Below are 27646 nucleotides of genomic sequence, written 5' to 3' on the forward strand. Positions count from 1 at the left end.
GCTCACATCTAATCATTTGCTGGAGCAAGTCATGCACACATGGAAATGCACGTGGATCACACAATTGGTTCCCACCATTCAACCAGAGCAGTGGACATTCAGTTCACATTGGCTTTACCAAAATCTTCTGTCCTCTCTACCAAATAATTCTTATAGCCAAACTGGGGAGATACAGGCTGGAGAAGTGGAGTTTAAGGTGAGTGAAAATTCCACTAGATGTCCAGGCTCAGAGGACTCTCACCAGAGCTAAATACTGCATCTCCCACACAGGCACCTTGATCCACTAAATTTGCATCATGAGAATGCCTTGACTTTTACTAGAAACAAAGGGCAAAGGCTCAGACAAAAGAATACAGAAAGAAATGCCACTGTTTTGAGAGCTGATTAAAATCCTCCTGTTTACCGTCTCCTTGCCAGTAAAAACAAACAAACCAACAAAACTGGAAAAGCTCCCCAATTAACCACATGGGAATGATTTGCCTTCCAGTTCTTAATGAGTGGTGAAAAACATTCCACACTTCATTAGGGGCAGGGCCATGTAATGCCTTTAGGGGGATCACACATGTTTTAAAACCACTGCGGGCAACCCAGCCAGCATCTGAGTCTGATGCTACTGTACAAAAACTGTTCCTCTGGGAACTCTAGATGTGTGTGCCAAGGAGATCCATTTCTGTATAATACCTCCTCAAGAGAGCAGTGAATTCCTTTGCACAGATCCAATACCAATGGATGGATGGATGGAAGGATGAATAAAGAGGTAGGTAAAGGATGCCGTTGATTTCTTACGAGGCTTAAAGATTATTTGTATGACTTTATCAAATATTTCCCATCCTTGCTCAGTACCCCTCATTCATCACAGACATTTCTCTGGCAATCAAAACCAAATCTCCACCTGCAGCACAAAGCCTGCAGTCAGGCATTCACCCATGGGATGAGTTCTTTTCTACTCAAGCTTTTCCAACTTGGGCCCTCACACCCTTACTTTACCCCAGAGCTCTGCAGTCAGTCTAGAAACACTTTGGACATTATCCTTGGAGCCCACATCAAAGAGCAGCAAATGGGATTGCTCCAAAGGCAGGACAAGCTGAGCAGCCCTTTTGAAACATGTTGCATCTGCCCTCTGGCAAACAAGAAACCTCACAAGACATCAGGTCAGGAAGCTGAACTTCATGTGGTGTTTAGCAATGTGGTGAACGGGCTCCTCTCCTTGGACCCAGTTGCTGCCTGATATGACAACAACTGGGCGGAACCTGTCCTCTCCTCTGCTGGTATCAGATCATAGTGTAAAAGTCAGAGCTCTGATAGGTGTGAGTGGTCTGGAAGGTGATTCTGTCCCACCATGACTTGGTCCTTTTTCTGGGTGATGGTGCTCTGGCCCACAGTGTCTGGAAAAATGTGAGAAACAGTAGAAGTGCAAGGAAAGGCTACAGGAAGCAAACCTAGAGGTGTGGTGCAAGTTCTCATGGAAGAATTTTCCCCATTCCTTGCTCATCAGCAAGAACACAAGGGCTGGGGACAGCAAAATTGTGAGGGCAAGAGCTCTCAGCTCTCAGATCAGTGTGGTTCCACAGCACAGTAATGACCTTTACCTCATGTAAGGTTGTCCTAGAGGACAACTGCCTGTGGCCCCACTCCCAGATTCCTGCTCTCTTGTTCCACAAAATTCCCAGGAAATGGTCTGTTGTGTCACCCTGGTTCTGGGATCTATGGAGCAGCTAAGAAAGTTACATCCTTCTCCCAATTTCCTGTTATCCAGGGTCCAAATATCCACAAATCAAAGCTAGAATGGAGGAAAGAGGGGTCTTTGGCAGTTTTGACACACAAAAAGAAATTACACACAGCTGTATGTACCAGTCAGAAAATACAGTAGGGACGCCTGTTAGTGTTAATGGGCACAGCTGCATCTTCGAAATACAGAACCCATGTTTAGAGGGCAGAAAATCCAAACAGCAGTAGAGAACTTCCTCAGAGACACAAGTGAGAAACCTTGGCCTGAGTGATTTAGAAGGTGAGGCAGAGATAAATGGAGGCAGAGAGGGAGCAAGGAAGGGAAGAAGGTGGAAAGAAAAGCAGTAGTTAAGTGTGCAGTGACTTAGGCCCCATGGCCATGTCCTGGGCAGTGCTTGCTGCTGCTCTTACAGCTCTGCCAGAAGGGCCCAGATATAACCAGACTGAGTCAGGCCACAGGGATTCCATTCTATTCAAGGATATCTGAGAGAGGAATCAGGTGCCAACCCTGGCAACAGAGCACTGGGGACCGGTGGGGACCTCTGAGGAACTGGCAAACTCCTGCCCCAGTAGAGAATCCCTGCATCCCTTCAACGTCAGGGCCAGTCTTGAATTAATTCCCTGATGCGTCTTTTCACCCTCACCAGAGCAAGGTGAGAGCACCTCTTCTAAAGGAGCAGTTCTGCAGGTGAGCAGTACCTGTCCTCACACATGGGAACCCTTGGCTCTCTGGCCAAGGATTGCACGGCTGGAAGGAGCTTGGCTTTGTGTGCCCTGTCAGCTTGCCTGGAAACTCCCCACAGGAGCGTGCCAGGCCAGTGACTCTGGCCTGCAAGGGAACCCTCCAGGACTTCCTATGCAGCTTATGGTAGCAATGACATGCTCCTGCAATAGAAATTCTTGGAATTCTCATCAGCCCTCAGAGTAAATATCCATGGGGGAATAAACATAAACACAGGAATCAAAAGTTAACAATGCAGGAATCTGAAACACTGACCATATCATTAGCTGGAATGTTTTGCAACTCATTTCAGGAAATTATTGCTTCCACAAGAGAAAATCTCAAGGCCTGGAGCAGTGCAGGACCAGACCAATTATTAACTCTCCCATCTCTTTGTTGCAGATTAGGATTTTTCTTTTTTTTTGTTTTTCTTCTTTTTCTCTCAAGGAATTTTCTCCCATCTGTTGCCTAAGAGATAGTAACAACCAGTACTTACGAGACAAAAGAAGTGGCCAAGGTGGGGGGAAGGATGCAGTTGCGCTGTGGTAGCTGAGGGACTTTCTCTTGGAAAGGCAGAGATATCGCAAGATTTTGGCTGGGGGGGAAGGTCTGGTCTTGGCTCCTCTCTCTCACTCTTGGGATCAGAGGGGAATGGTCAAGTTGCTGCTGCCACGAGAAGAATTCGCTGCCACCATGGAGTCCAGCCCAGCACTGCTTCTTCTTTACTGTGGGTGAGCATCTGCTCCTAAGAGCACCCGGTGAACTGGGACCTTACTAACACCCGATCTGACTGGAAAGGACCCTCACCATCTACTCGGGTGCCTCAGGGGAAAAACCCGGGACCCCAACCCCCTCCCCCTTCCCAGAGGGTGCATCTCCCCAGCTGCATGCAGCAGCTGCTACAGACGAGCCTGGCTGCCACTGCCCAGCCCCACTATTTTCTGCTGCTGCCTTGGGCTTTTTCGCTACACTCTAACCCAACACCCCATGTCCGCCTGACCCCCCGGCTCCTGCTAAAGCTGCGGAGTTTTCTCTTACATTTCGTCCACCACCCCGGGGTGTGCCCCCCTCTGCCGTTCCAGCTGCCGCTCTGAGGTTCCTGCTGCAGCCCATTTTGCCATCCGGAGGGGCACCGGGACTGACTGCCCACCATAAGTTTGTAAAGGAAGCCCCTCTTCCTTCCCTTCTGCCGCCTGAGCCGCCATTGCCACGTGCAGTGAGGCGGCGAGCTCGCGCCACAGCGCCCCCTGCAGGCGCGGGGGAATCACCGCACCCGCCCTGCCCGGCCGGGAGCCACCAGCGCCCCTGCCGGCCGTGAGCGGAACTGCACCGAGGGGAAAGGGCCGGCAGCCGGGAGTGGCTGGCACCGGGTGTCTGCTTCTGTTTGTTGTTGCTGCTGTTGTGGTTTGTTTGCCTTGTTATATATACTAGTAAAGAACTTTTATTCTTTTTCCCATATCTTTCCCTGAAATCCCCATCATTTCAAAGCTGTAATAATTTGGAGGGAAGGGGTCACATTTTCCATTCCAAGGCAGGTTCCCACCTTCCTGTGCAGACATCTGTCATTTAAACCAGGACACTCTTCACTCCCCTTTTCCTCATTCTGCAACAGGTCAGATGGGAGCCCTGTTCTCTTCCTCCAGGATGTGGACTTGCATGAATGGATCCTGTGGTCTGAGCCAGACAAGAATGTTCATGGGTGTGGCTGTTATTTGCAGAGTCCTTGGGGCCTAAAGGCAAGGATTATATTTGCTTTTCTACATAGCACCTAAATTACATAAATGGGCCTAATGTAAAAACCCTGTGTGCCATCCCACTGCTGAGCATGACTGTGTGCTCTGATAGAGGTGCTGGCCTGGTCTGATTTCTTTGGAATCCTTGCTACATCTCTCTTGCAGTTTAACCAGTTGCATTGCAGTGCAAGGTTTATCTTTAGTTGTTACAGTGGGCCCCACCTCATAAATTAATTCATCTTTTACAAGTGGATGGAGTTTAGGGTGAGGTGGACAGTTTGGCTTTACTGCATCAAACTCCTCTGACGATGAAAAAAGGGTGGGGAAATCAGATTGAATGGAGTCTGCCTCCCTCTCTGCCTCATTAGCAAGGCTGGAAAGCCCCTCCTTATCCTCCACCTCCCCATTGAGACAGGGAGTTTGCAAATTTAATTCTCTTTGTCTTTGGAAGAAATCATCCAACTGGTTCCTCAAGTTTTCACCCAATCTCTTTTTAGCATTCAATTCCTTTTCATCTTTCTCTCCAGCTAGGTGTTCAACTTCTAATTTGCAAAGTTTTAGTTAAGTCAAACAAAGACAACATTCCTTATTTCATTGCTTTGCAACGTACTTCTGTCACCAAAATGGCAGGGTGTTTTTCCTTTTCTATTACCATGTCCCTTGTTTTCTTGACTATACTGTGCCTCTGTAAATATTATGTTTAAGCCTTTTGTCAATTTCTCAAAATTTGCCATCCTGCCAACTATGCCAAATTGTCACAGGTGGAGAGGGACCTTCAGACCTTTTAATAGAGAAGTCCTGTTGAACTGTGAGGTGCACAGAGGACACCCTGGCTTTCTAAATTCCTCCTCAGAGAGGAGTCTGGGTGAGGTTGCATCCAATCTTAGCCCTAGACTGTAAATGGTTTAATTAACTTTGTCCCACAGGAATAATGATGGAAAATTAAATATCTATCTATCTATCTGTAAAATGAACTATTTTTTATGACAAATTATTAGACAATCTTAATATGAATTATTTACTACACAGTATAAAATCTAAAACTACTAGTACTGTATAGAATATGATAGGATTGTGCACTGTATCAAAGCAATTATATTAATGCAATTATATTAAAGCTAGCAAAAATAAACTATTAAAACAGATATTGATCAACTCAGCATACCAATGGTCATGGGCAGATCTCTTTCACTTGACATAAGGGAGTATTCTTGAAGGGACATTTCCATTCCAAGGCAGGAAAGTTCATACACACATCCAAGCAGGAAAGTATTAGAAGTTAATGCATGAAATAGGACTGGACTTCTATATTATAGAGTGACTGACTGTCAATCATGTCTAGGGTTGCAACAATGCAAGGATGTTGATTAGGGTTTCGTGAGCCAGACACAGGATGCCCTCTCTCATTCCACTACTGATAGCCGGGAAAATAGGGCATTCTCCAAGTTGCTTGACTGCATTACAGGGCAGAGCATCCTGTTACAGTGTCTCACCCTTTCCTCCCTCCAGGAAAGCCCATGGCTCTGATCTGTGGCTGCCACATCCCCCCCCAGAGCAACACCTTTCTCTCTGGCAGCTGGGGACACCGTGGGGAGAGAGAAGGACCACACAGAGGCACAGGCTAGGATGCAGCAAAACTTTAATGAGTTGGAAGAGGGAAAGGAGGTCCTCTGAGTGGGCAGTGTGGTGCAGGAAGCACCAGGGGGAGGTAGGAGACTCCGTCCCTTGGCCAGGGTGCAGTTCACACCTTGGATGGAGCTTAGCCAGTGATCACAGCCCAGGGAAGGACATGAGAGCAGAGACAAGAATGAACAGGGGGGAAACAGGCAAGTTAGACAAGGGCCATGGTTTCAGAGAGCCCAGGCACCCCTCCTCCAGTGCAGGTGGAGCCATGGATGCTCAGTGCCTCTGAAAGCAAGGCTCAGGATCTCCATGCTCAGTCCATTTCCATCTTCTGGGTTCCAGGGGGTCCTTCTGTGGGGCTGCCACCAGCAGCTTTAGCAGATCCTGTTGCAGTAGCGGTTGGTGATGCAGGAGAGGTCAAAGCCGCCAGAGTTGATGGGCACTCCATTGCAGCTGAGAGCACTGCCAACGGCAGCCGAGGTGGAGGATCCCACCACGGTGTTCTGTGGGAAGGAGCTGAGGATGGGCCCGGGCAGGGTCACTACCACGGGCGAGGGTTCAATGACGACGGTGGAGCTCTGGCACTGCCTGACACAGCACTCATTGCAGCTGTTGGCCAGCGGGCAGGGGCCGCAGGGCTGGTAGCAAGGGTTACAGGGCTGGAAGCAGGACATGGCTCGGGGTCACAGGTGCACCTGGAAGAGAAGAAAGGGACAAAATGGGGATGGTTGAGGAGCTGCCTCTCCACCCACCACAAGGGAGCCAAGACACAGGCTGGCCTGGGAGCTGGAGCCAGTGCAGGGAGGACCACGCAACTCTTTGCCTGACCCCCACCACTGAGCAAGGACAGACAGGCCCATGAAAGCACTTTCTTAGTCAGGAGAACAAGAGTCCCCTCAGCCCAGACACAGCCCCTCTCCACAACAAACCTTCTCCCCCCATCCCCTCCCAAACAGGCAGCCCCAAGCCCAGCGCAGGACAGAGCTTCCAACTCACTTGCTTCCAAAGGAGAAGAAGGGCAGTGAAGTGGATGAGAGAGTGAAAAGCTGCCATGCCTTTTATACTGGTCCTGCACTGCCCCAGGTCCAGAGGAAGCCTCTCTGGAAACAATAATTTTCTGAGAAGCTCATTTCAAATGCAAAACACCCCAGCTAATGATACAGGCTGTGTTTTGGTTTCCTATATGGCCACATCTTCATTGCCTTCTTTGGCCACACACGTTTCTCCCTGAAGGCTCCTTTTTAGAGCTGGGCAGGGAAGCCCCCATGGACTTCTGGGACAGGAGCTCATTGGTGCCAGCAGAAGATGAGTCTCGAGTGCCAGAGGCATTGCCCGCAGTCTGGGGATATTGGCTTGGGGCACTCCCGTGGGCTTGTTTGCAGCCCCGTGGGCAGGAAGGGCCCTGCTGCTCCAAGCCCTGGAATGTCTGCCCGGATGCCAAAGGGCTACTGAACGTGATGATGTGCCACGTCCCCTTTCTCCCACCCTCCAAACTCTCTGACTGACACCGGCCATTGCCTTGGCAGGTTGGTCGTCAGCGCTGCTGCTCTTGTCTCTCTTCCTCTTGATGCTGCTCTTAGGAGCACTTGTTGGGCCTCCCCCACTCCATGGACTCTCTCTGGTGCTGGGAAGGGAAGGGAAGGGAAGGGCAGGGAAGGGAAGGGAAGGGAAGGGAAGGGAAGGGAAAAGTAAATCAAGGCACAGCAAGGCAGGGCAAGGGAAGAGAAGGTATAGAGAGCTGTCAATGAATATTGTTCCTTAGGTGTTGTCCATCTGCAGGGATGTCTAGGGTACCTCAGGGACCATCTACATGCAACAACTATATTGGAAATTACTCTGATGAAACAAGTAATTTCCAGGCAGTATAGATTATTTTCTTTATCACAGAGTATGTGGCTTCCATGGTGAAGGAAGGACTGGTCTGGAGGTGCAAGGTGGTGCAACTCAGTTCAGGCTTTCGTCGGCCTTGGTTCTCAGTGGTGGGATTCTGTGGCATCTCCTTCTGCCATCAGCAGAACCACATGGTAACGAAAGTCCACCCCACTCTAAAGGACTGCCCGCAAGGCAGGGGAGCTTCTCAGCTGCTGTTGAAGGACAGGACTCTCTGATCAAAACCACTGGCACTTGCCCCAGTTTCTCCATGGCAGCCTTTGCACTTTGTGGTAATGGCAATGGGTAGTTCTGATAAGCAAAGGAATGGAGAAGGATCATGGTGTAACCCCAGCTGGCATCTTGGCACACACATCCTGTCACACCATGGTGGGACAGGGGAGAGGATCAGAAGAGTAAAAGTGAGAAAACCCATGGGTTGAGATAAAGATAAAATAAAGCTGTACATGCAAGCAGAGCAAAACCAGGCATTCATTCACCACTCCCCATGTTCAAACAGGTGTTCAGCCATTCCCAGGACAGCAGGGATCCATCATGCATAATGGTTAACTGGGAAGACAAATGCCATCACTCCAAGCATTCCTGCCATGCTGCTTCTTCCCGCAGCTTAATATGTTTAGCATGATGTCCCATGATATGGAATATCCTTTTAGGCAGTTGTGGCCAGCTGTCCCAGCTGTGTCCACTCCCCACTTCTTGTGCACCCAACAGTCTTGTGCTCCACTAACTGGTGGGGCAATCTGAGAAGCAGAAGAAGCCTTGATGTTATGCAAGCACCGCTGAGCAATAGCAAATTATCTCTGTTTGATCAACACTTTGTTGTGTTTTCAGAACAAATCAGGACTGTAGTCTGAGACCAGGTTCTGTGCCTTATATAACTCTGTCCCAGCCTAAACCAGCACAAGAACTCCTGAAGAGGATGGTCTATTCTATTAGAGGATCAAGGCAAAATCCATGGCTGATCTATTCTGCGGTAGGGACAGCTGTTCCCTATAGGACATCATTTATGATTTCTCTGTCATTCCCAGTGTGCTGCCTTGCTCTTCTGCACACAAAACACAGCCTGTGTCATGAGTGGTGGCTTCAGCCCACTGGCTTTCACTTAGGTATGAAAGACAGAGTTGCCACGTATGCAGAAAGTATTGGGGAGAGGGAAGTAGGGCTGGATGCCCCACAAAGGGCTTGATGGAGAGGACAAAGCCAAGACTGGGATTGGTGTTCCCGTGCAGGGAAAAAGCTGCTCTGCTGGGCTTAACTGTGCTCTGACAGAGGTGCTTCCCTGTCTCTGTCTGTGCATTGGATCGCCACAGGAGTTCATCAGGGAGCCTTTTCCCTTGATGGACAGGCTGTGAGGTTTGTGTCCCCAGCCCAGAGGTTTGTATCTCTCCATGGTGGTGGTGGTGGTGGCTGTATGACAGGTTGGTCCACACACACCCATGTTCCTCCTCAGTGTTGACTCTCCTCAGTGAACGTCTAGCCATGAGACATCTCCAGCTACAGCCTCTCTGCCCCTCAGCCAAAAAAGTGAGAGCGGCTATTCCTTGACCTGTCCTTTGTGCCCTCCTGCTATAAGCTGTTGTTTCTGTAGCATTTCAGCTCTCCCCGTGCTCACGGAGGCTTCTTTTCAGGTCTTGTAGGGATCTTGTCTATCCCTAGTCAGGCTACCAGCATTTCCTCCAGTACAGGTAGGAGAGACGCATTTTCTCAGGGCAGATGAAGTTTGTGTCCTGAGAGCTCACTCTCTGCATGTAGGAACAGTACTTAGGAGAATTTGTGTTATCTGCAAAATGGATAGGTAAAGTCTTGCTCCTCCTATCAAACTTATGCAACCATATGCAACCTTCAACCCATATGCATCCTTCACCCTTCAGCAAGGATAATTCCCTGGTCATGCCAGAGTGTCAGGACTTGACTCTTCCCCCTCCAATGTTGGCAGTCCCACCAACCAAGTGCCCTGCTCCTCCCCAGCCTGACACACTTGTGTCAGCAGCCTCTGCCACTCCTACCAATTCTGCTGGGAAAAGCTGGTCCGTGTCATTCTCTCTGATCAGTGAGTTGCCCTTGGAGTTAGCAGGAAGCTGGAAGTGAATTTTGCCAGCTCCTGTGTTTTCTTGTCTCTGCCAGATCAAATCTGCCTCCAAATCTCAGCCCAAAGGGTTGAACAAAACACTCTGAGGCTGCCAGGGATCCCACAGCTCTGCCCCAGGGAGCCTTTTTACTCACATTGCCTCATGGGTAAAGCACTTGCTCAGCCAAAGTAAAGGAATCAAACTACCACTTCTGCTGGGCCCCGGACTCCCAAGCTCCAGAAGATTTTCCAGCGCTTGGAGACTCCAACTGGTGCAGCCAGGCCACAGCCTGACCTTCCAAACCTTTTTGGTCTAAGGCCCCCTGAACATCCTCACAGGCACTCAGACCCACCCATAAACAGGTGCCTCTCTTAAAACTCCGGGCTAGGCTGCCCAAGGGGGGTTGTGCACCTGAGACAGCCAGGTAGGAATGTGCTGACAGTCCCAGAATTGGACCTGCAGTGCCCAAAGAGGAGACAAAGGGCAGTGAAGTGGATGAGAGAGTGAAAAGCTGCCATGCCTTTTATACTGGTCCTGCACTGCCCCAGGTCCAGAGGAAGCCTCTCTGGAAACAATAATTTTCTGAGAAGCTCATTTCAAATGCAAAACACCCCAACTAATGATAAGGGCTGTGTTTTGGCTTCCAGTATGGATATGGATTCTTTGGCTTGTGGTCGGTGTTGCTACCTCTCTTCCTCCTGATGGCCATGAAATACACTGCCAATCCTTCCACAATCCTCTATCATGCTGGCTAAAATCAATCCATTTCCCAACTTTTATACCCCTTCCCTCATCTTGTTTTTCTTCATACTTTATTTGACTTTTTGAGTACAGTCAGCACAGTCATTGTTACAACAATGAAAAAAACAACAATATAATTGGAAGGTGCCTCTGGAGATGGTCAGGTTTCACCCTCCAGCCCTGACACAACAAAAGCATGTTGATCAGGACATTGGCCCATGCCATTTTCAATGTCTTTAAGGGCATTCACCAGGAGTCCACAAGCTGCCTGGGCAACTGTCCCAGGCTTGGGCCCATTCTCAGAGTAGAGGAGGTTTTCCTAATGCCTCTGCAGAATTTCCTTTCACACTGCCCCACTACATACACAGGAGCAGGCAAACAGCCCTGACCGCAAATGAGCAGCTGTGGGCTCATGTGGCAAAGGAGACTCAGAGAAACCTCTCAGGAGGGCAAGGCTGCAGCATCCTGGGAGAGGACATGATGAGGTTGTTTGTGTTAGTAGGGGACTGTCAAGAGTCCATGGAGTGGAGGAGGCCCAACAAGTGCACCAAGGACTCCTAAGAGCAGCATTAAGAGGAAGAGAGACAAGAGCAGCAGCGCTGACGACCAACCTGCCAAGGCAATGGCCGGTGTCAGTCAGAGAGTTTGGAGGGTGGGAGAAAGGGGACGTGGCACATCATCACGTTCAGTAGCCCTTTGGCATCCGGGCAGACATTCCAGGGCTTGGAGCAGCAGGGCCCTTCCTGCCCACGGGGCTGCAAACAAGCCCACGGGAGTGCCCCAAGCCAATATCCCCAGACTGCGGGCAATGCCTCTGGCACTCGAGACTCATCTTCTGCTGGCACCAATGAGCTCCTGTCCCAGAAGTCCATGGGGGCTTCCCTGCCCAGCTCTAAAAAGGAGCCTTCAGGGAGAAACGTGTGTGGCCAAAGAAGGCAATGAAGATGTGGCCATATAGGAAACCAAAACACAGCCTGTATCATTAGCTGGGGTGTTTTGCATTTGAAATGAGCTTCTCAGAAAATTATTGTTTCCAGAGAGGCTTCCTCTGGACCTGGGGCAGTGCAGGACCAGTATAAAAGGCATGGCAGCTTTTCACTCTCTCATCCACTTCACTGCCCTTCTTCTCCTTTGGAAGCAAGTGAGTTGGAAGCTCTGTCCTGCGCTGGGCTTGGGGCTGCCTGTTTGGGAGGGGATGGGGGGAGAAGGTTTGTTGTGGAGAGGGGCTGTGTCTGGGCTGAGGGGACTCTTGTTCTCCTGACTAAGAAAGTGCTTTCATGGGCCTGTCTGTCCTTGCTCAGTGGTGGGGGTCAGGCAAAGAGTTGCGTGGTCCTCCCTGCACTGGCTCCAGCTCCCAGGCCAGCCTGTGTCTTGGCTCCCTTGTGGTGGGTGGAGAGGCAGCTCCTCAACCATCCCCATTTTGTCCCTTTCTTCTCTTCCAGGTGCACCTGTGACCCCGAGCCATGTCCTGCTTCCAGCCCTGTAACCCTTGCTACCAGCCCTGCGGCCCCTGCCCGCTGGCCAACAGCTGCAATGAGTGCTGTGTCAGGCAGTGCCAGAGCTCCACCGTCGTCATTGAACCCTCGCCCGTGGTAGTGACCCTGCCCGGGCCCATCCTCAGCTCCTTCCCACAGAACACCGTGGTGGGATCCTCCACCTCGGCTGCCGTTGGCAGTGCTCTCAGCTGCAATGGAGTGCCCATCAACTCTGGCGGCTTTGACCTCTCCTGCATCACCAACCGCTACTGCAACAGGATCTGCTAAAGCTGCTGGTGGCAGCCCCACAGAAGGACCCCCTGGAACCCAGAAGATGGAAATGGACTGAGCATGGAGATCCTGAGCCTTGCTTTCAGAGGCACTGAGCATCCATGGCTCCACCTGCACTGGAGGAGGGGTGCCTGGGCTCTCTGAAACCATGGCCCTTGTCTAACTTGCCTGTTTCCCCCCTGTTCATTCTTGTCTCTGCTCTCATGTCCTTCCCTGGGCTGTGATCACTGGCTAAGCTCCATCCAAGGTGTGAACTGCACCCTGGCCAAGGGACGGAGTCTCCTACCTCCCCCTGGTGCTTCCTGCACCACACTGCCCACTCAGAGGACCTCCTTTCCCTCTTCCAACTCATTAAAGTTTTGCTGCATCCTAGCCTGTGCCTCTGTGTGGTCCTTCTCTCTCCCCACGGTGTCCCCAGCTGCCAGAGAGAAAGGTGTTGCTCTGGGGGTGTAATGTTGGGGTTTTAGGAGCTCTCCTGGGGTTTTTTTCGGCTAAAGGAATTTCTCCCATACATGGTGCTAGGGGAACAAATGGCTGGGTAGTTAAGAAAAACAAAAGAGCTGCCTAGTTTTTTTTTCACCTGGGTGTGCGGTCAGTCAGTCTCAGCCTTTGGACAGAGAGGGAGGCTGCTTTCTTCGGCTGTTTTTCCTTCTGCTGGAGAAGCCCCAGGATCCCAAAGCCCACCTTCCCTGCCCCGCTCGGAGCCGGGCCATGGCCGTCCTGCCCCGCTGTTGCTTCAAGCCTTCGCTATTCTGTAGCCGTGCTTGCCCTGCCTGCCCAGACCTCCGGGGGGTTCCCCGTTTGGATATATCTCATCTGCCACCCGGGATTTGTGTTTTTCCCTGCCGTTCCAGCCTGCCGTTCCAGCCTGCTGTTCCCGAGGATCCAGCCAGACACTGGGATCAGCTGCCCAGGGGTTTGTGAAGCTTTTTGTTCCATCCCTTCCCGGGATCCCAGGGCACCAGTGCCGCGTGCTCCCCGAGCTCGCTCCGGAGCGCCCCTGCAGCCGCGGGGGAACCATCGCACCTGCCCTGCTCACCGGGAACCGCCAGCGCCCCTGCCGGCTGCGAGCGGAACTGCACCCGAGGGGAAAGGGCCCGACAGCCGAGAAGGCTGGGACTGGGTTTGTGATTGTTTGCTGTTACTGCCATAGTTATTGTTGTTTGTTTGACTGGTTATACACATATAGATATATAATAGTAAAGAACTGTTATTCCTATTTCCCACATCTTTGCCTAAAAGCCCCTTGATTTCAAAATTATAATAATTCGGAGGGAAGGGGGGTGCCATCTGCCATTCCAACAGGGGCTTCTGCCTTCCTTAGCAGACACCTGTCTTTCAAACCAAGACAGGGGGCATGTGGCAAGCACCAATCACAGCACAGGGTCTTCCCTGAGAGAAGGAAGGGTGAGACATACACAGGCTCCTGTCTAGAGACCATCCCTTGACACTGAAGAAGATGTTCCTAGCTTCTGCAGAGCCAGGAGCAGTGAGGCCCTTCCTTGCTGCACCCCAAACACAAATTCCCCCCTCAGCCTTTGAGAACACCGTGCAGATGTTGGGGAGCCCAACCAATCTTCGCATGAGGAGTCCATCTCCCCAGCTGCACTGGTGGGTTGTTGGGAGGTAACAGTTAAAAATGGAAGATTGGCAAGGAGAAAGAAAATAAGTTGGTTTTAGAGTTCTTTTCACTCAAAGGTCAAACTTGCACCTGGGAGATGCTAAAAATACTCAGTATGAAAATTTCACACATTTGTGTTTGCTCTGGGTTGTTTCACACCTGCTGAAAGAAACTGAATTCTCTCACAGAAGATAACAGGGTGTTGTTAAAGACTTTAAAGCAATTTTCCCACAGGCTTGGGCCTTCTTGTAGGGGGGGGGAAGAAAGTTAAGAAGCTCAGAGGTTATAAAAACACAGACTTGTGAAAGGATGGGCCTGCATCAGGCCCTGAGTTAAGCAGGGCACAGGCCTATTGCATGCACTTTTTGTCCCTTATAAGATGGAATAAGCTCAGCAGTGTCTGTCTCCCCATTTTGCCAGTGTAGTGATGGAATAAATCTGCCCTTTACACTTCAGGTGTAGATTTTGGCCATTTTGGTTACCTGCATGTATTTCAGTTCACACATTTGGTGTAGTTGGTGACTGCCAAGAGCGACCATGCCACGGCTACGGAAAAGGTCAGGGACTGGGGAGGCTGTGACAGTGACTCCCCACTTTGGGATGGCCCAGCACTGAGCACTGGATGCCTGTGGCTGCTTTGCCAGCAACAGTGGCTCTGCCATGGCTTGAAGTTGATGATGCAGCTGTGGTCACTCTGCAATCAAATCGGCTGTGCAAGAATAACTGTGGAAAGCAGCATCTAAATCTGCTCAGAAATTAGAGGAGAGGTTGGGCTGGTGCACTAGAGAAACAGTGGTGCTCTGTATGAACTTTCCGTCCACAGAGATTTAAGTTGGCCATGGGTGCCACTAGCAATGAAATCCCTTTGGCAGCTGGAATATCATCATCCTGCTAGTTTTGCAATGTTTAGAAAGCAGAGAGTAATCCAATGTCTCACTAAGCAAACTTGATGTCAGCCTGTGTTACCAGTTGCTTTAGAAGCATCCCCAAACACCTCCTCCCAGAACAAAGACTGAGCAACATCTCTCTCCCTGGTCATTTTGGGAGAGCATCTGCAGGGGAAATGACACAGAGGCAAGGGCTTATATGCAGAAGAACTTTAATGAGTCAAGAGAGGGAAATTAGGTCATTTCAAGCAATGGTCATGGTGCAATGAGCACCAGGAACAGATAAGAGATTGTGCCACATAGCTGTGGCTGAGAACCCTCTAGAAGTCCATCTGCCGGCCCAACAGAGGGAGCAGGCCAGCAGCTCCTCCCCAGGATGGCTGTGTGGGGCTCACAGCCCAGGGGAGCACAAGGCAACAAGGACATAAGAGGGAAAGCAGAGAGTGGCAGAGGGGCAGATGGGCCCCAGGGATGGGCTGTGCTTCCCAAGAGTCCTCTTGCAAGGGCTGCTGGGGTTGCTCAGCCCCTCAGGAAGCAGCAACCCAATTCTCCATCACCTGTGAAGTACCATCTTGTTGAGTCCCTGGGTTCATACCCTGGAATCACCACCAGCAGCTTCAGCAGGGGAAGCACCTCCTGCCACAGAGGCCACTGCCCAAGCCTGAGAGGCCAAAGCCCCCGGAGCTGATGGGCACTCCCTGAGAGCTGAGGATGCTGCCAACAGCAGCCGAGGTGGAGGATCCCACGGCGGTGTTCTGTGGGAAGGAGCTGAGGATGGGCCCGGGCAGGGTCACCACCACTGGGGAGGGCTGGATGGCCACGGTGGAGTCCTGGCACTGCTGGACACAGGGCTCATTGCAGCTGTTGGCCAGCGGGGTGGGGCCGCAGGGCTGGCAGGGCCGGCACGGGGTGTAGCAGGACATGTCTTGGGGCTGGAGATGCACCTGGCAGAGAAGACAGGGGGATAGAAAAGCATAAGGGGTGAGTAGAAGCCTGTAACACCACCACAAGGAAGAGAGGACACGAGCTGGCACAAAGAGATGGAATTATCATAGGGAGGTGCACAGGCTTCTCCTTCTCCAAAGCCCAAAAGAGACCTGCAAAATGCAACCAAGCACCTAGAGATCCCTTTCTAGCCCATACCACAGGAGGCACCTAACTGAGCTCCAACCTCTCTCCATGTCACCTCTTTTGCCCCCTTCCCTCTCCCATGGAAAGCAGCACCAAAATCAGGTGTAGAACAAAGGGACAGTTTTGTGCTGAAAAATCCCATGGAAGGATAATGATGAGAATGAATAAAAGAAGAATAAAGAGCTTCAGACTCACCTTGTTCCCAAGGAGATTGTGTGGAGGAGAAGAGTGGATGAGAGAGTGAGCAGGTGGAACTGCTTTTATACTGCTCCCGTGCCGCCCCAGGCCCACAGTCATTGCACAAGGACAGTAATTTTCCAACAGACTCATCTCCAAAGCAAAACATCCCACCTAATGCCCCAGGTTGTGTTTTGGTTTCCATCAGCATTGCCAGTACATTTCCTCATTTCTGACGTGCCCATTATGCTATGTAGGCTCCTTTCAAGTTCCAGGATGACAGATCCGAGGACTTCCCAAGAGGGATCATGTCACTATCACCACAAGATGTACCCTTAAGTGTATGAGGGGTCTGTGCAGATGTAGGACATGTAACCTGGAAATCTGGTGATGTTCCTTTCAAACCTTGTTACAGAAAGGTTTGAATCTCCCCCTGCCAATGCAGGAGTCTGTCCTGGGTACATAAAGGCTCCTGTGCCTAATGATGTGACTTATCCTTCTCCCTCAATCCTTTACAGATTTACTTGGAAGAGACATCCCCTCTCATGACAGTCTCTGGGGGTCTCATATAACTGCCTTCAGTCACCATGAAGAAGGAAAATGTCATCCTTCCTAAGTACCATGGTTACTCCACAGTTCTGGTGGGGTCAGGTCTCTCCTCACTACATGAGGGGTGTGTTGGGTCTTGGCACAGCATCTTGTTTGTCCCATTCTCCTCACAGTGCCATGAACTTTGGCTGTATGCCTTAAACCCTGACCAACAGGAGAGACTTTTCCAAAACATGTTGACTGTCCTGTGAGCCCCTGAAGCTGTGGGAGTGTTGGCAAGAAGGTCATGCTGTCAGCAATAGCTGTTGTGGCTGCCTGAAGCTGTGTAGTCGGGTACAGCCCAGTGCTTGCAGCAGCTTTCCTGGGTTATGGATGGATCTGCCCTTGCTGGAGGGCAGTTGTGTCCCTGCAAGGGACATGGGTCTACAGACATCCCACCCTCCTGGCTCGACCTCACACCAAAAGGCTGACACACGGCCAACCCAAAATTGGAGCATGACTCACCACAGGTAGGGAGAGTCTCTCCCTGGAAATTTGCCTACTGAAGGCATTCCCTTGCCCTCCTGGGTCGCATCCCAGCTGCCTCCATGTCTGCAGGGCAGGGAAGTGCATCACTCCTTGATGTAGTCTCAGAGCTGGTTTTGTATCCAGGGCATTTCTGAGCGCATCCCCTCGCTCAGTGTTCTCAGGTACATGGCATTGCAGGGGTTATCACTGACAACCCTCATTTACTAGGGAGTTGGACAAGTTCCTGCTTCCCCAAGGATGCTGGGGTCCTCTCCAAGCAAGTCTTTTTGGGCACAGGAAACAAGGTATGCTGAAGCACAAATGCCAAGAGAATACTCAAGGCACAGGACCAGGGATAAGTCCCAACGAGTGGAGATTTTTCTGCAACCCCTTCTATCCCTCCACTGAGCATTCAGGAGAGCTCCTCAACACAGCATGGTCTCTTTGGCCAGGAGGATGAGGCTTGTGCATCCACTCCACCCTCCAAGTCTTTCCCCAAAGAACATCTCTCACAAGAGAGCTGAGGGTTCTCAGATTGTAGCATAGTTCAGTCTCCAGCCCATACTGCTGAAAGAGGTTTTTCATTTCCAAGTGCAGATCTTGCCATTTGTCCTTCTTGAATGCCAGAGGGCTGCTGTGGCCCAGTTCTCCAGATAGCCTAGAACTTGCTTCATAGCAGCTGTGATCCAGAATGCATTAGGTGGCTTTCACTGGTTGACTCTTGTCAGGCAGTCTTTTTTTTTGAGACCCATTCACTGCTGGGAAGGCTCCCCCACCCTCTTGGAACTCTTCTAGGGGATTCAGCAGCCTGGGAGATCTTGTAGGTGAAGAGTTGAAAGAGGCACTGTCTCCTCTATCTCTGCACTTCTGAGATTACCTTCCATCATCTGAAAGACACCCCCTTCCTAAGCAGCCCAAGACATTGTCGGATGCCATTTCCAACCAGAGTTGTCTTATGGTGCCTTCCAGGACCCCTGTCCTCTGCTGTGAAGCTCTTTGGCAGCCAATCAGCTCCAGCCTATAGTGGGGCAGGAGATTTTTCTTCCCTCAGTGCAGGATCTTGGATAAAGGAGTTAAACAGTGCAGGCCTCAGTCTGGGCCCTGCAGTGCACCAGGAATGAGTGTCTGCCAGCTGGACTTTGTGCCTCTAATCCCAACCCTTGAAGACCAACAATTTTCACAGATTTCCGTCCTCTGTACCACCCTCTTCCCCAGCCTGTATTTTGTCAGTTTGTCTCTAAGGATTGTTACAGGCAACAGCATCAAAGGCCTTAGTTAGATTAGATGAATATTTGCCGAACTTCCCTCACCCACCAGAGCCAGGCACAAGATAAGAGAATGTAATGAGATTTGTCAAGCTTCCAGAAATCCATGCTGACCCCTCACAGGCAACTTCTTGTCCTTTTATCCTGAGAAATTGCTTCCAGGTTGATTTGCTCCATTACTTTTGCAGGAATTGAGGTGAGGCTGACTGACATGGCTCCTTCTTCATGGCCTTCTTGAAGATAAGAGGTCTGCTGACTTTCTTCCAGTCCTGCAAAGTATTCTGTGAGTGCTGAGTCTTTCAGACACCAACCATCCCTCACGGGTGCACGGCACCAAGTCACACACTCTCATGTCAGTCAATCTGTTTAAATGTTCCCACACCTGATCCTACCCTAGCGCAGGTAAGCTTTCCTGCTGATGGCTTTCCAAGGAGCCCAATCTCTTGATAGCAATTCCTGCTAGTAAAAACCAAGGACAAGAATCCCTTGAGTACCTCCACCTTTCCTGTAACCCCTGCCCTCAGTGAAGCTGCCCCAGTCATCCTTTGGACTTCTCATCTATATAGAAGAATTTCTTGTGCCCTCCACATATTTTGCCTGGTTCAAAGCCAGGCAGGCTTTGGTTGTCCCTAGTCCTTCATACTCAGACAAACTGGTAAACATTCTTCCCAGAGAAAAGCTCAGCAATCGGAAGAGAGCTGAAACTTCTTGCTACAAAGGGAGCTGTAAACAATTACAATTCACTGCTCCAAGCCAGCATCCCCCACACTCATGGGACCCCATCACACTTCCAACACATATTCCGCCTTCACTGACACAACGTCACCCAGGATATCCTTGGGTGCTTCATCTTAGCACATGAAAGCAGAGCAGGAATGTTGAAAATGAGGAAATGAAATGGCAGCACAGGTTGACAGAAACCAAAACACAACTTGCGCCACTAGGTAGAACATTTTGTTTTTGAGATGAGTCTGCTGGAAAATTACTGCTGTCATGCAATGTCTGTGGGCCTGAGGCAGTGCAAGAGCAGTATAAAAGCATATTCTTCTCCTCACTCTCTCATCCAGTCCTCTCACCTCCATCTCCTTTGGTAAAAGGTGAGTCTGAAGCTCTTTCTTCTCCTTCTCTTCATACTTCTCCAACGCACCTCAGCTCATACCTGCCCCAGTTGTACGTGGCGTCTTGGAACTGCTATCATGGGAGAGGGAAGGGGATGAAGTTCTTTCATGACCAGAGGTTGAAACTTGGTTAAGTGTCTCCTGAGCTATGGACTAGGAAGGAACCTCTTTGGGCTTTGTTGCAGTCCAGAGGGTTCTTTTGGGCAGAAAGGAGGGTGATACCTGTGGATCTCGCTGCATAGTCCCCAGCACTTTTCTCCAACTTGTGACTTATCTCACTCTTAGTGGGGTGAAAGATTGCTCTTCATCCACAATTTCTGCTCTGCTTCCCCCTGCTCTCTCTGCCAGGTGCATCTCCAGCCCCAAGACATGTCCTGCTACACCCCGTGCCGGCCCTGCCAGCCCTGCGGCCCCACCCCGCTGGCCAACAGCTGCAATGAGCCCTGTGTCCAGCAGTGCCAGGACTCCACCGTCGCCATCCAGCCCTCCCCAGTCGTGGTGACCCTGCCCGGGCCCATCCTCAGCTCCTTCCCACAGAACACTGCCGTGGGATCCTCCACCTCGGCTGCTGTTGGCAGCATCCTCAGCTCTCAGGGAGTGCCCATCAGCTCCGGGGGCTTTGGCCTCTCAGGCTTGGGCAGTGGCCTCTGTGGCAGGAGGTGCTTCCCCTGCTAAAGCTGCTGGAGATGGGTCTGGGGAAGGAACCCAAGGACTCAACAAGGCAGTACTTCACTGGGGATGGAGCATCAGCTTGTTGCTTCCTGAGGGGCTGAACAACCCCAGCAGCCCTTGCAAAAGCTTGAGGCCAGCCTGGGCTCTTGGGAAGCACGGCCCATCCCTGCCTGTGCCCTCTGCCACTCTCTCCTTTCCCTCCTGTGTCCTTGTTGCCTTGTGCTCCCCTGGGCTGTGAGCCACACTCAGCCATCCTGGGGACGACCTGCTGGCCCTGCTCCCTCTGTAGGGCAGGCAGATGGACACCTCCTGAGATGTCCACCACAGTTATTTGGTGCAGACTCCTATCTGCCTCTGGTGCTCCTTTTGTTCAGATTTACCTAGTTTTCATCTTTTGACTCATTAAAGTTCTGCTGCATTTGAGCCCTTGCCTCTGTGTCATCATTTCCCTTGTATATGCCCTCACAAAATGACCAGGGGGTTTACTGGGTATGCTTGTATGGGGACCATTATCACAGGATTGCTTTGGCTGTGCTTAGAAGGTGATTGTCTGCTTTTCAAACTTCTCTACCTATCTAGGGCTGGATAGAATGATTCAACACAATTCAGTGACTAGAGCTAGATCAGAGATGTTGTCACATGAAAAAGGTTTCCTCAACCCTTAGTGTTTAATTTGTCTGTCAGTGCCCCAGGAAAGCCGAGACCCTTGTGCCTGACCATTCTGTCAGCGTCCCCTTAGGGAGACCCTGCACTGAGCTGTCCTGCTGGATCCGAGGGCGGCTTGACTGACTCAGTCAGGGAACACCAACAGACTAAGGGAGACCCCTCAGCAGGTCTTCCCACTTTTTTACCCCTTAGTGGGTCTTCCACAGTATTCGAGTGTGTTCCCCGCTGCCAGAGACTGCAAACACCAGTGAAGTACTAACAGTGACAGTTTACAGAATAATGCTCTTATCAATAAAAAATTGTGACGGGTCAAGGTTTGACCTTGTCAATGATAGAATCTGACTGAAAAAATGTATTCAAAGAAATACACAGCCAAGCTCTAATCCCCAGTAAAACTCTTCAGTGTGCACAGAGTGCATTTCTTATCCAATAATCATCCCAGGTTCAGCCCATTCACTCATCCCACAAGTTACAATGGTGTCTTCCCTAACTTTTCCCCCATCCTCCACTTACTTTTATTTATTTATGTTTAGGTGGAGCTTGAGTGACTCTAGTCATACATACTTTGTCACTGATGAGTGTAAAATTCTCGCTTCGCTTTTAAAGGTACAGTCAAAAAGAACACAGAGCCCATGCCCAGTGAGGGGAGGTCGTACCTCAGGGGCGGGGAAACTGGGGAGGGAGTTGTACATTAATATCACAATTAGACTGTAATGAACCAAGTTCATCTGAGGAAAGTGGTTTTGCCCCAGTTGTTGGCTCAGCAGCAGGACATCTCTCTCCCTGGTTGGCAGGTGCTGAGCAGTTTATGGGCTGCAAAGTACCTTGGAGTTCCCCTCCCTGCAAGGATACCAACAGAGCCTGGCTGCAGTGTCTCCACTCCACTCCACCTTCCATTCCAACCCCTTAGCAGGTGCTATGGTTGCATATTGTGGGTGTGGGGAATCATTGTGGAATAGGTTTCAAGTGCTGCCAACCACATTCCATCTAGGGAGCAACAACTGTATTTTACCCCATAATTTCCATACCATTATAACTTCTGTTAGGACGTGAATATAACTTCTCCGTTTCCTCAGATATTACTCCCAGCCATGTTTCCACAGATGGTTTTACATGTCCCACAAAGCATTCTCTACTCCACACTCAGCAAGCCCCATTCCCTCATCCTTCCTCCTCAACCAAGTACTCCAGCCCCCTCAGAAGAGGGACTGGATGGTCCCATCCAGTCCCTCTTCTGCTCAACTTGCTCCACTTGGCCAAAATCTTTCAAGGGATCATAGAATCATTTAGGTTGGAAAGGGCTTTCAGATCATCTAGCCCAACCATGTATCTAACACTGCCATACCCACCACCATCATATCACGAAGTACTACATCTACACATCTTTTAAATACCTCCAGGGATGATGACTCAATTACTTTCCTGGGCAGCCTGTTGCCATGCTTGGCAATCATTTCAGTGAAGAAATGTTTCCTAATATCCAGTGTCAATCTCCTCCTGTGCAACTTGAGGGTATTTTCTCTCATCCTATCACTTGTTACTTGGGAGAAGAGACCGATCCCCATGTTGTCATAATCTCTTTTCAGGGAGTTTTAGAGAGCAATAGGGTCCCCTTTGAGCCTCATTTTCTCCAGGCTAAACAACCCCTGCTCCCTCAGCCACTCCTCACAGGAGTCAGCTTCAGACCCTTGCCCAGCTCTGTTCCCTTCTCTGGACACACTCCAGCGCCTCAGTCTTTCCTGCAGTGAAGGGCCCAGAACTGGACATAGGACTCAAGGTGTGCCTTCACCAGTGCCCAGCACAGAGGGACAATCACTGCCCTGGTCCCACTGGCCACATTATTGCAGTTACAAGCCACGTGCCACTGGCCTTCTTGCCCACCTGGGCTCATGTTCCACTGCTGTCAATCAGCATGCCCAGGTCCTTTCCCCCAGGCAGCTTTCCAGCCATTCTGCCCCAAGACTGTAGTGATGCAGGGGATTGTTGTGACCCAGGGGCTGGACCCAGCATTTCTTCTTGTTGAACCTTATACAACTGGCCTTGATCCATTGATCCAGCCTGGCCAGATCCCTCTGTAGAACCTTTCTGCCCTCTAGAGGATCAACAGGATCCAACTTGGAGTCATCTGCAAACCTACTGAGGGTGCATTTGATCCCCTGGTCCTGGTCATCCAGAAAGATAATAATCCAAACTGGACTAAATACTGAGCCCAGGGCAACACCACTAGTGACTGGCCATCAACTGGACTGAACTTCACTCACCACCACTTTCTGAGCCTGGCCATAAAGCCAAATTTTTATCCAGTGAATATAAGCCACATTCAAGTCATGAGCAGTGAGTTTCTCCAAGAAAATTTGGTGGGAAATGGTGTCAAAGACTTTACTAAAGTCCAGGTAAACAACTTCTACAACATTTTCCTCATCCACTTAGTGGGTAATCTTGTCACAGGAGATCAGGTTAGTCAAGTAGGGTCTGCATTTCATAAAGACATTCTGACTGGGCCTGATCACCTGGCTGTCCTGTCCGTGCCGTGTGGTTGTACTCAAGATGATCTGCTCCATAACCTTCCCTGGTGCCAAGGTCAGACTGACAGTGATGCCTTTTCCTGGTCTTAAAATCAAGAGTCAAACACAGTTAGAAGGGAAAAAGGGATTTTACCTTGGTATTTATTTTAAGGATCCTTAGGTGCACATGTCCAGGTCATATGCATCGAAATGCACACTGCAATGCACAGCCCCAAAAGATCGAGTATAACATTATAGGTTTTACTAATTAGCAGATCTATCAAAGATTCCCCAATGAGAGGCTCAAGTGAGCCCCCCTCCCCAAGGAGCCTTCTCCTGGATGGTTCTATCTTGGTTTACAGAATGTGTTCTGGAGAGGACCTTGGGGTCTGGGGCACACTGATCCCTACCTACGAAGTTTCTAAAATGTTTAGTCTCCCAGCTTGACAAACAAGTCCAAGAATGTAGGCAAAAACCACTAAGAATACAGAAGTTGTAAAAAGGTATAACAGGGGTATAAAAAAACAGGCAAAAAATCTTCATGGCATCAACAGGCCTGTAGTTCTCTGGATGATCCTTCCAGCCCTTCTCACAGATGCATCTTTCTCTCATTAGACCCCCAAACTCACTACAGTATTCTAGATGCCATCAGCTGAGTTCTGAGTGGAGTGGGATTATCACGCCACTGATCGCCTGACTATGCTCTGGTAGTCAGCCCTGGTGTTCTCATGTGTGATTTGGGTACCTGCCTCAACTTCTGTGTTCTTAAATGTAGTTTGGATGCATGACTCAATCATGATATTCTCAGAAGTGATTTGGGCCCCTGTCTGGATCCCTGTCCTCTGATAGTACAGGTCAAGCTCCAGTATTGTGTTAAAAGCTGCCACGCAGGGGCCAGCCACTTCAGGACAAGTTTCACTGTTGCCACATCAAAAAATTCTATTCTTTCACCACCCTGACACCATATACCTCAAACACCACATTAAGTTAATAGAGTTAATTAGTATTTTTAAACACCTCACACTAAGATGAAAAAGGGCTTTGTGAGCCTGCCCAGCAAGACAACCTGCATCACACATGGATGAGAAGGGAGAGGTCTGTTTGCTCATCCTCCCCACAAGATAGGTCCCTCAGCACAGTCTCATCTTTCGTGGCCCTCAGGTGCCCACCAAAATGTTCTATCACTCCCCCTCCTCAGAGAGAGTATGGTAGGAGAAGATAAGATTTAAAAACTGTATGTTGAGATAAAGACAGTTTAATGAAGAAAAGCAAGGAAAAACTGCAAAAACACAGGAAAAAAAAAAAAAGAGTTTTATTATCACCTTCCATCAACAGGCAATGTGCAGCCACTCCTGGGAAGCAGGGACATGGTACACTTAGCAGTTTCTTCCTGGACAAACAATCTGTTAATGAATGCTCCCTCGCTACCCTCTTCCTCCTTTCTCTCAGGATTTATTGCTGACCATGGTGTCATATGGTATTGAATATTCCTTTGGTCAGTGTGGGTTAGGCAGCCTGGCTGTGTCGTCTCCCAGCCTCTTGACCACATCCACCCTCATGGCCTTTTGCAGAGGAGAGTGAAGAGACAGGATTGATGCTACACAAGCACTGCCCAGAAAAATGCAAAATATTTCTGTGTTATCAGCACCATTCCAGCTCCAACTGCAAAGAACCAGGAGAAGGGTTGATTTGGTGAAACTGAACTCCATCCTGTGTAGACCCTATACAATGCTGTTATCCATCAGCATTGGGTGAATATTCACCCCAAGCAAACCCTTACAAAAACAGCCCTTAGAAACATCTTTTACCCTGAGCATATTGCAAAAGAACCTGCAGAGGAAAGAATGACACAGACACACAGGCTGGGATGCAGCAGATGTTTAATGAGACAAAAGACAGAAATGAGGTTGTTCTGTCTGGAGGTCCCAGTGCAGAGAGCACAAGGGACAGAAGGGAATCGGTGCCCCAGGAGGTGTCCCTCTGCCTGATCCAGAGAGGGAGCAGGGCCAGCAGCTCCTCCCCAGGCTGGCTGAGTGCGGCTCACAGCCCAGGGGAGCACAAGGCAACAAGGACACAGGAGGGAAAGGAGAGAGTGGCAGAGGGCACAGGCAGGGATGGGCTGTGCTTCCCGAGAGCCCAGGCTGGCCCTGTCCTTCTGCAAGGCATGGGCTGGGCTGGCTCAGTCCCTCAGGAAGCAGCAAGCTGATGCTGCGTCCCCAGGGCGGTTCCACCCTCTGCATCCCTGGCTTCCTTCCCCAGGGCCATCGCCAGCAGCTTTAGCAGGGGAAGCACCTCGTACCACAGAGGCCACTGCCCAAGCCTGAGAGGCCAAAGCCCCCGGAGCTGATGGGCACTCCCTGAGAGCTGAGGATGCTGCCAACAGCAGCCGAGGTGGAGGATCCCACCACGGTGTTCTGTGGGAAGGAGCTGAGGATGGGCCCGGGCAGCGTCACCACCACAGGAGAGGGTTCGATGATGACGGTGGAGTCCTGGCACTGCCGGACACAGGGCTCATTGCAGCTGTTGGCCAGCGGGGTGGGGCCGCAGGGCTGGCAGGGCCGGCACGGGGTGTAGCAGGACATGTCTTGGGGCTGCAGGTGCACCTGGCAGACAGGACATTGAGGAGCAGACCATGAGAGGTGTTTGAAGAGCAGCCTGTCACCATACCATGACTCAAGCCAAGATAGAGATGAGAGCTGGAAATGCAGGGATGCCCACAGTTTTTCCACATTTAGCCCACAAGTTCCCTGCCAAGAGCAACCAGTCTCAGATGCCTAGACCATCACTCACTTCAGCAAAGCCCCAGCCTCCCTCCACATGGCGCTGTCTCACATTTCGCTTCTCAGAGAGAGCAGTCCCATGATGCAGCATAGGACCAAGTGACAGGTATGCACTGGAAAATAGGAGGAGGAAGAGGAAAAGGAGGGAGAGGAGAAAAGTGACCCAACTCACCTTGTTCTCAAGCAGACTGAGGCAAGAGGGGTGGATGAGAGAGTGACGAGGACAAGAGCTCTCTCCTATACCGCCCCTGCACTGCCCTAGGCCCACAGTCACTGCACAAGGGTAATAATTTTCCTATAGACTCACCTCCAAAGCAAAATATCCTCCCTAATGCCACAGGCTGTGCTTTTATTTCCATCAACATGGCCATTTCTTTTCCTCATTCCTGACATGATCATTAGGCGTCCAAACATCCTTTCAAGTATCGAGATGAAAGGCTGAAGGATTTCCCAGGCAGGGATACATCAGTACAGGCAGAAGATGTGCTGGAGGGGTCTCTGGAAGAAAGGCATCATGGGACCAGGGAAAAATGGTAACATTGATTTCCACCTTCTTTTGCAGGCAATAAGGCCCTGCTGAGGGCAAGGTGTGTAGTGGCTGCCTGGAGCTGCGGGCTTGGCTACAGCCCAGTGCTGGAGATGTTTTCTTTGTGCCTGGATGGAGCTGCACTTGCTGAAGGGGAATTCAGCCCTGCCTGGAACAAAGCCTGCAGACATCCCACCCTCCTGCCTTGGCCTCCCACCAAAAGGCTGACACACGGCCAACCCAATATTAGAGCGTGACTTGTCACTGGTAGGGAGAGTCTCTCCCTGGAAATTTGCCTACTGAAGGCATTCCCTTGCCCTCCTGGGACGCATCCCAGCTGCCTCCATGTCTGGAGGGCAGGGAAGTGCAGTGCTCCTTGATGTAGCCTGTTTTTGTATGCAGGGCCCTCTTGAGCACATCTCCCTATGTTCAGAGTCTCCTCTTGCTTTCCTGTGTTTTTCCTGAACCTTTCTTAATCCTTGACCACAGGGTGCCTAATCTGCTGCCAGCTTTTCTGATCTCTTTTGCATTTCACAGGTGCCTCCATGCTATCTGACCTGCCAGATGCCTGACTAGGTATAAGTTTTTTGACATCCAGGGGCTGTACATTGCTACTCATTTCCTCCCTGACACCAGCTCTTCCTCTCCACTTTCTTTGGTGTGACAGCCAAGTCTGCCCTTGATTCCAGCATTCACTTCAAGTTCTTCCTTCTCAGGGGCAGCTGTGCATCACTGTTTTTTCCCCATGACAGACTCCATGGGACTGGAAGGAACCTCTGGTGGTCACGTAGTGCAACCACCCCTCTGCACAGCATGATCAGCCCTTGGAGGATGCTCAGGGCCAAGACCTGCCAAGCTCTGAACTCCTACAAGCATGAACAATCCTCAACCTGCCTGTGTCAGGCAAGTTCTTTACCACCCTCACACTAACAACATCTTTTCTTATGTTTCCCTGGAATTTCCCATATTTCC

The 27646-nt window shown here is 50.5% G+C and overlaps 3 protein-coding genes and 1 pseudogene across 3 annotated transcripts; 2 read left to right on the forward strand and 2 right to left on the reverse strand.

Moving 5' to 3' along the window:
- Nucleotides 1–5804: 5804 nt before the first annotated feature.
- LOC120411351 (feather keratin Cos1-1/Cos1-3/Cos2-1) lies at nt 5805–26395 on the reverse strand. The gene is made up of 3 exons (XM_039565723.1): nt 26321–26395; nt 25904–25971; nt 5805–6429 (listed from the first exon to the last, which is right to left on the reverse strand). The coding sequence occupies exons 2-3, from the start codon at nt 25948–25950 to the stop codon at nt 6180–6182; spliced, it is 297 nt and encodes a 98-aa protein (XP_039421657.1). The 5' UTR covers nt 25951–25971; nt 26321–26395; the 3' UTR covers nt 5805–6179.
- Nucleotides 11513–12643, forward strand: LOC120411326 (annotated as a pseudogene).
- Nucleotides 14975–16207, reverse strand: LOC120411330 (feather keratin 1-like). The gene is made up of 2 exons (XM_039565699.1): nt 16106–16207; nt 14975–15723 (listed from the first exon to the last, which is right to left on the reverse strand). The coding sequence occupies exons 1-2, from the start codon at nt 16205–16207 to the stop codon at nt 15397–15399; spliced, it is 429 nt and encodes a 142-aa protein (XP_039421633.1). The 3' UTR covers nt 14975–15396.
- On the forward strand, nt 19453–20621 carry LOC120411343 (feather keratin 1-like). The gene is made up of 2 exons (XM_039565715.1): nt 19453–19505; nt 19875–20621. The coding sequence occupies exon 2, from the start codon at nt 19896–19898 to the stop codon at nt 20199–20201; it is 306 nt and encodes a 101-aa protein (XP_039421649.1). The 5' UTR covers nt 19453–19505; nt 19875–19895; the 3' UTR covers nt 20202–20621.
- Nucleotides 26396–27646: the final 1251 nt, after the last annotated feature.

The sequence above is a fragment of the Corvus cornix genome, chromosome 27, assembly GCF_000738735.6.
Source record: "Corvus cornix cornix isolate S_Up_H32 chromosome 27, ASM73873v5, whole genome shotgun sequence".
Lineage (NCBI taxonomy): Eukaryota > Metazoa > Chordata > Aves > Passeriformes > Corvidae > Corvus > Corvus cornix.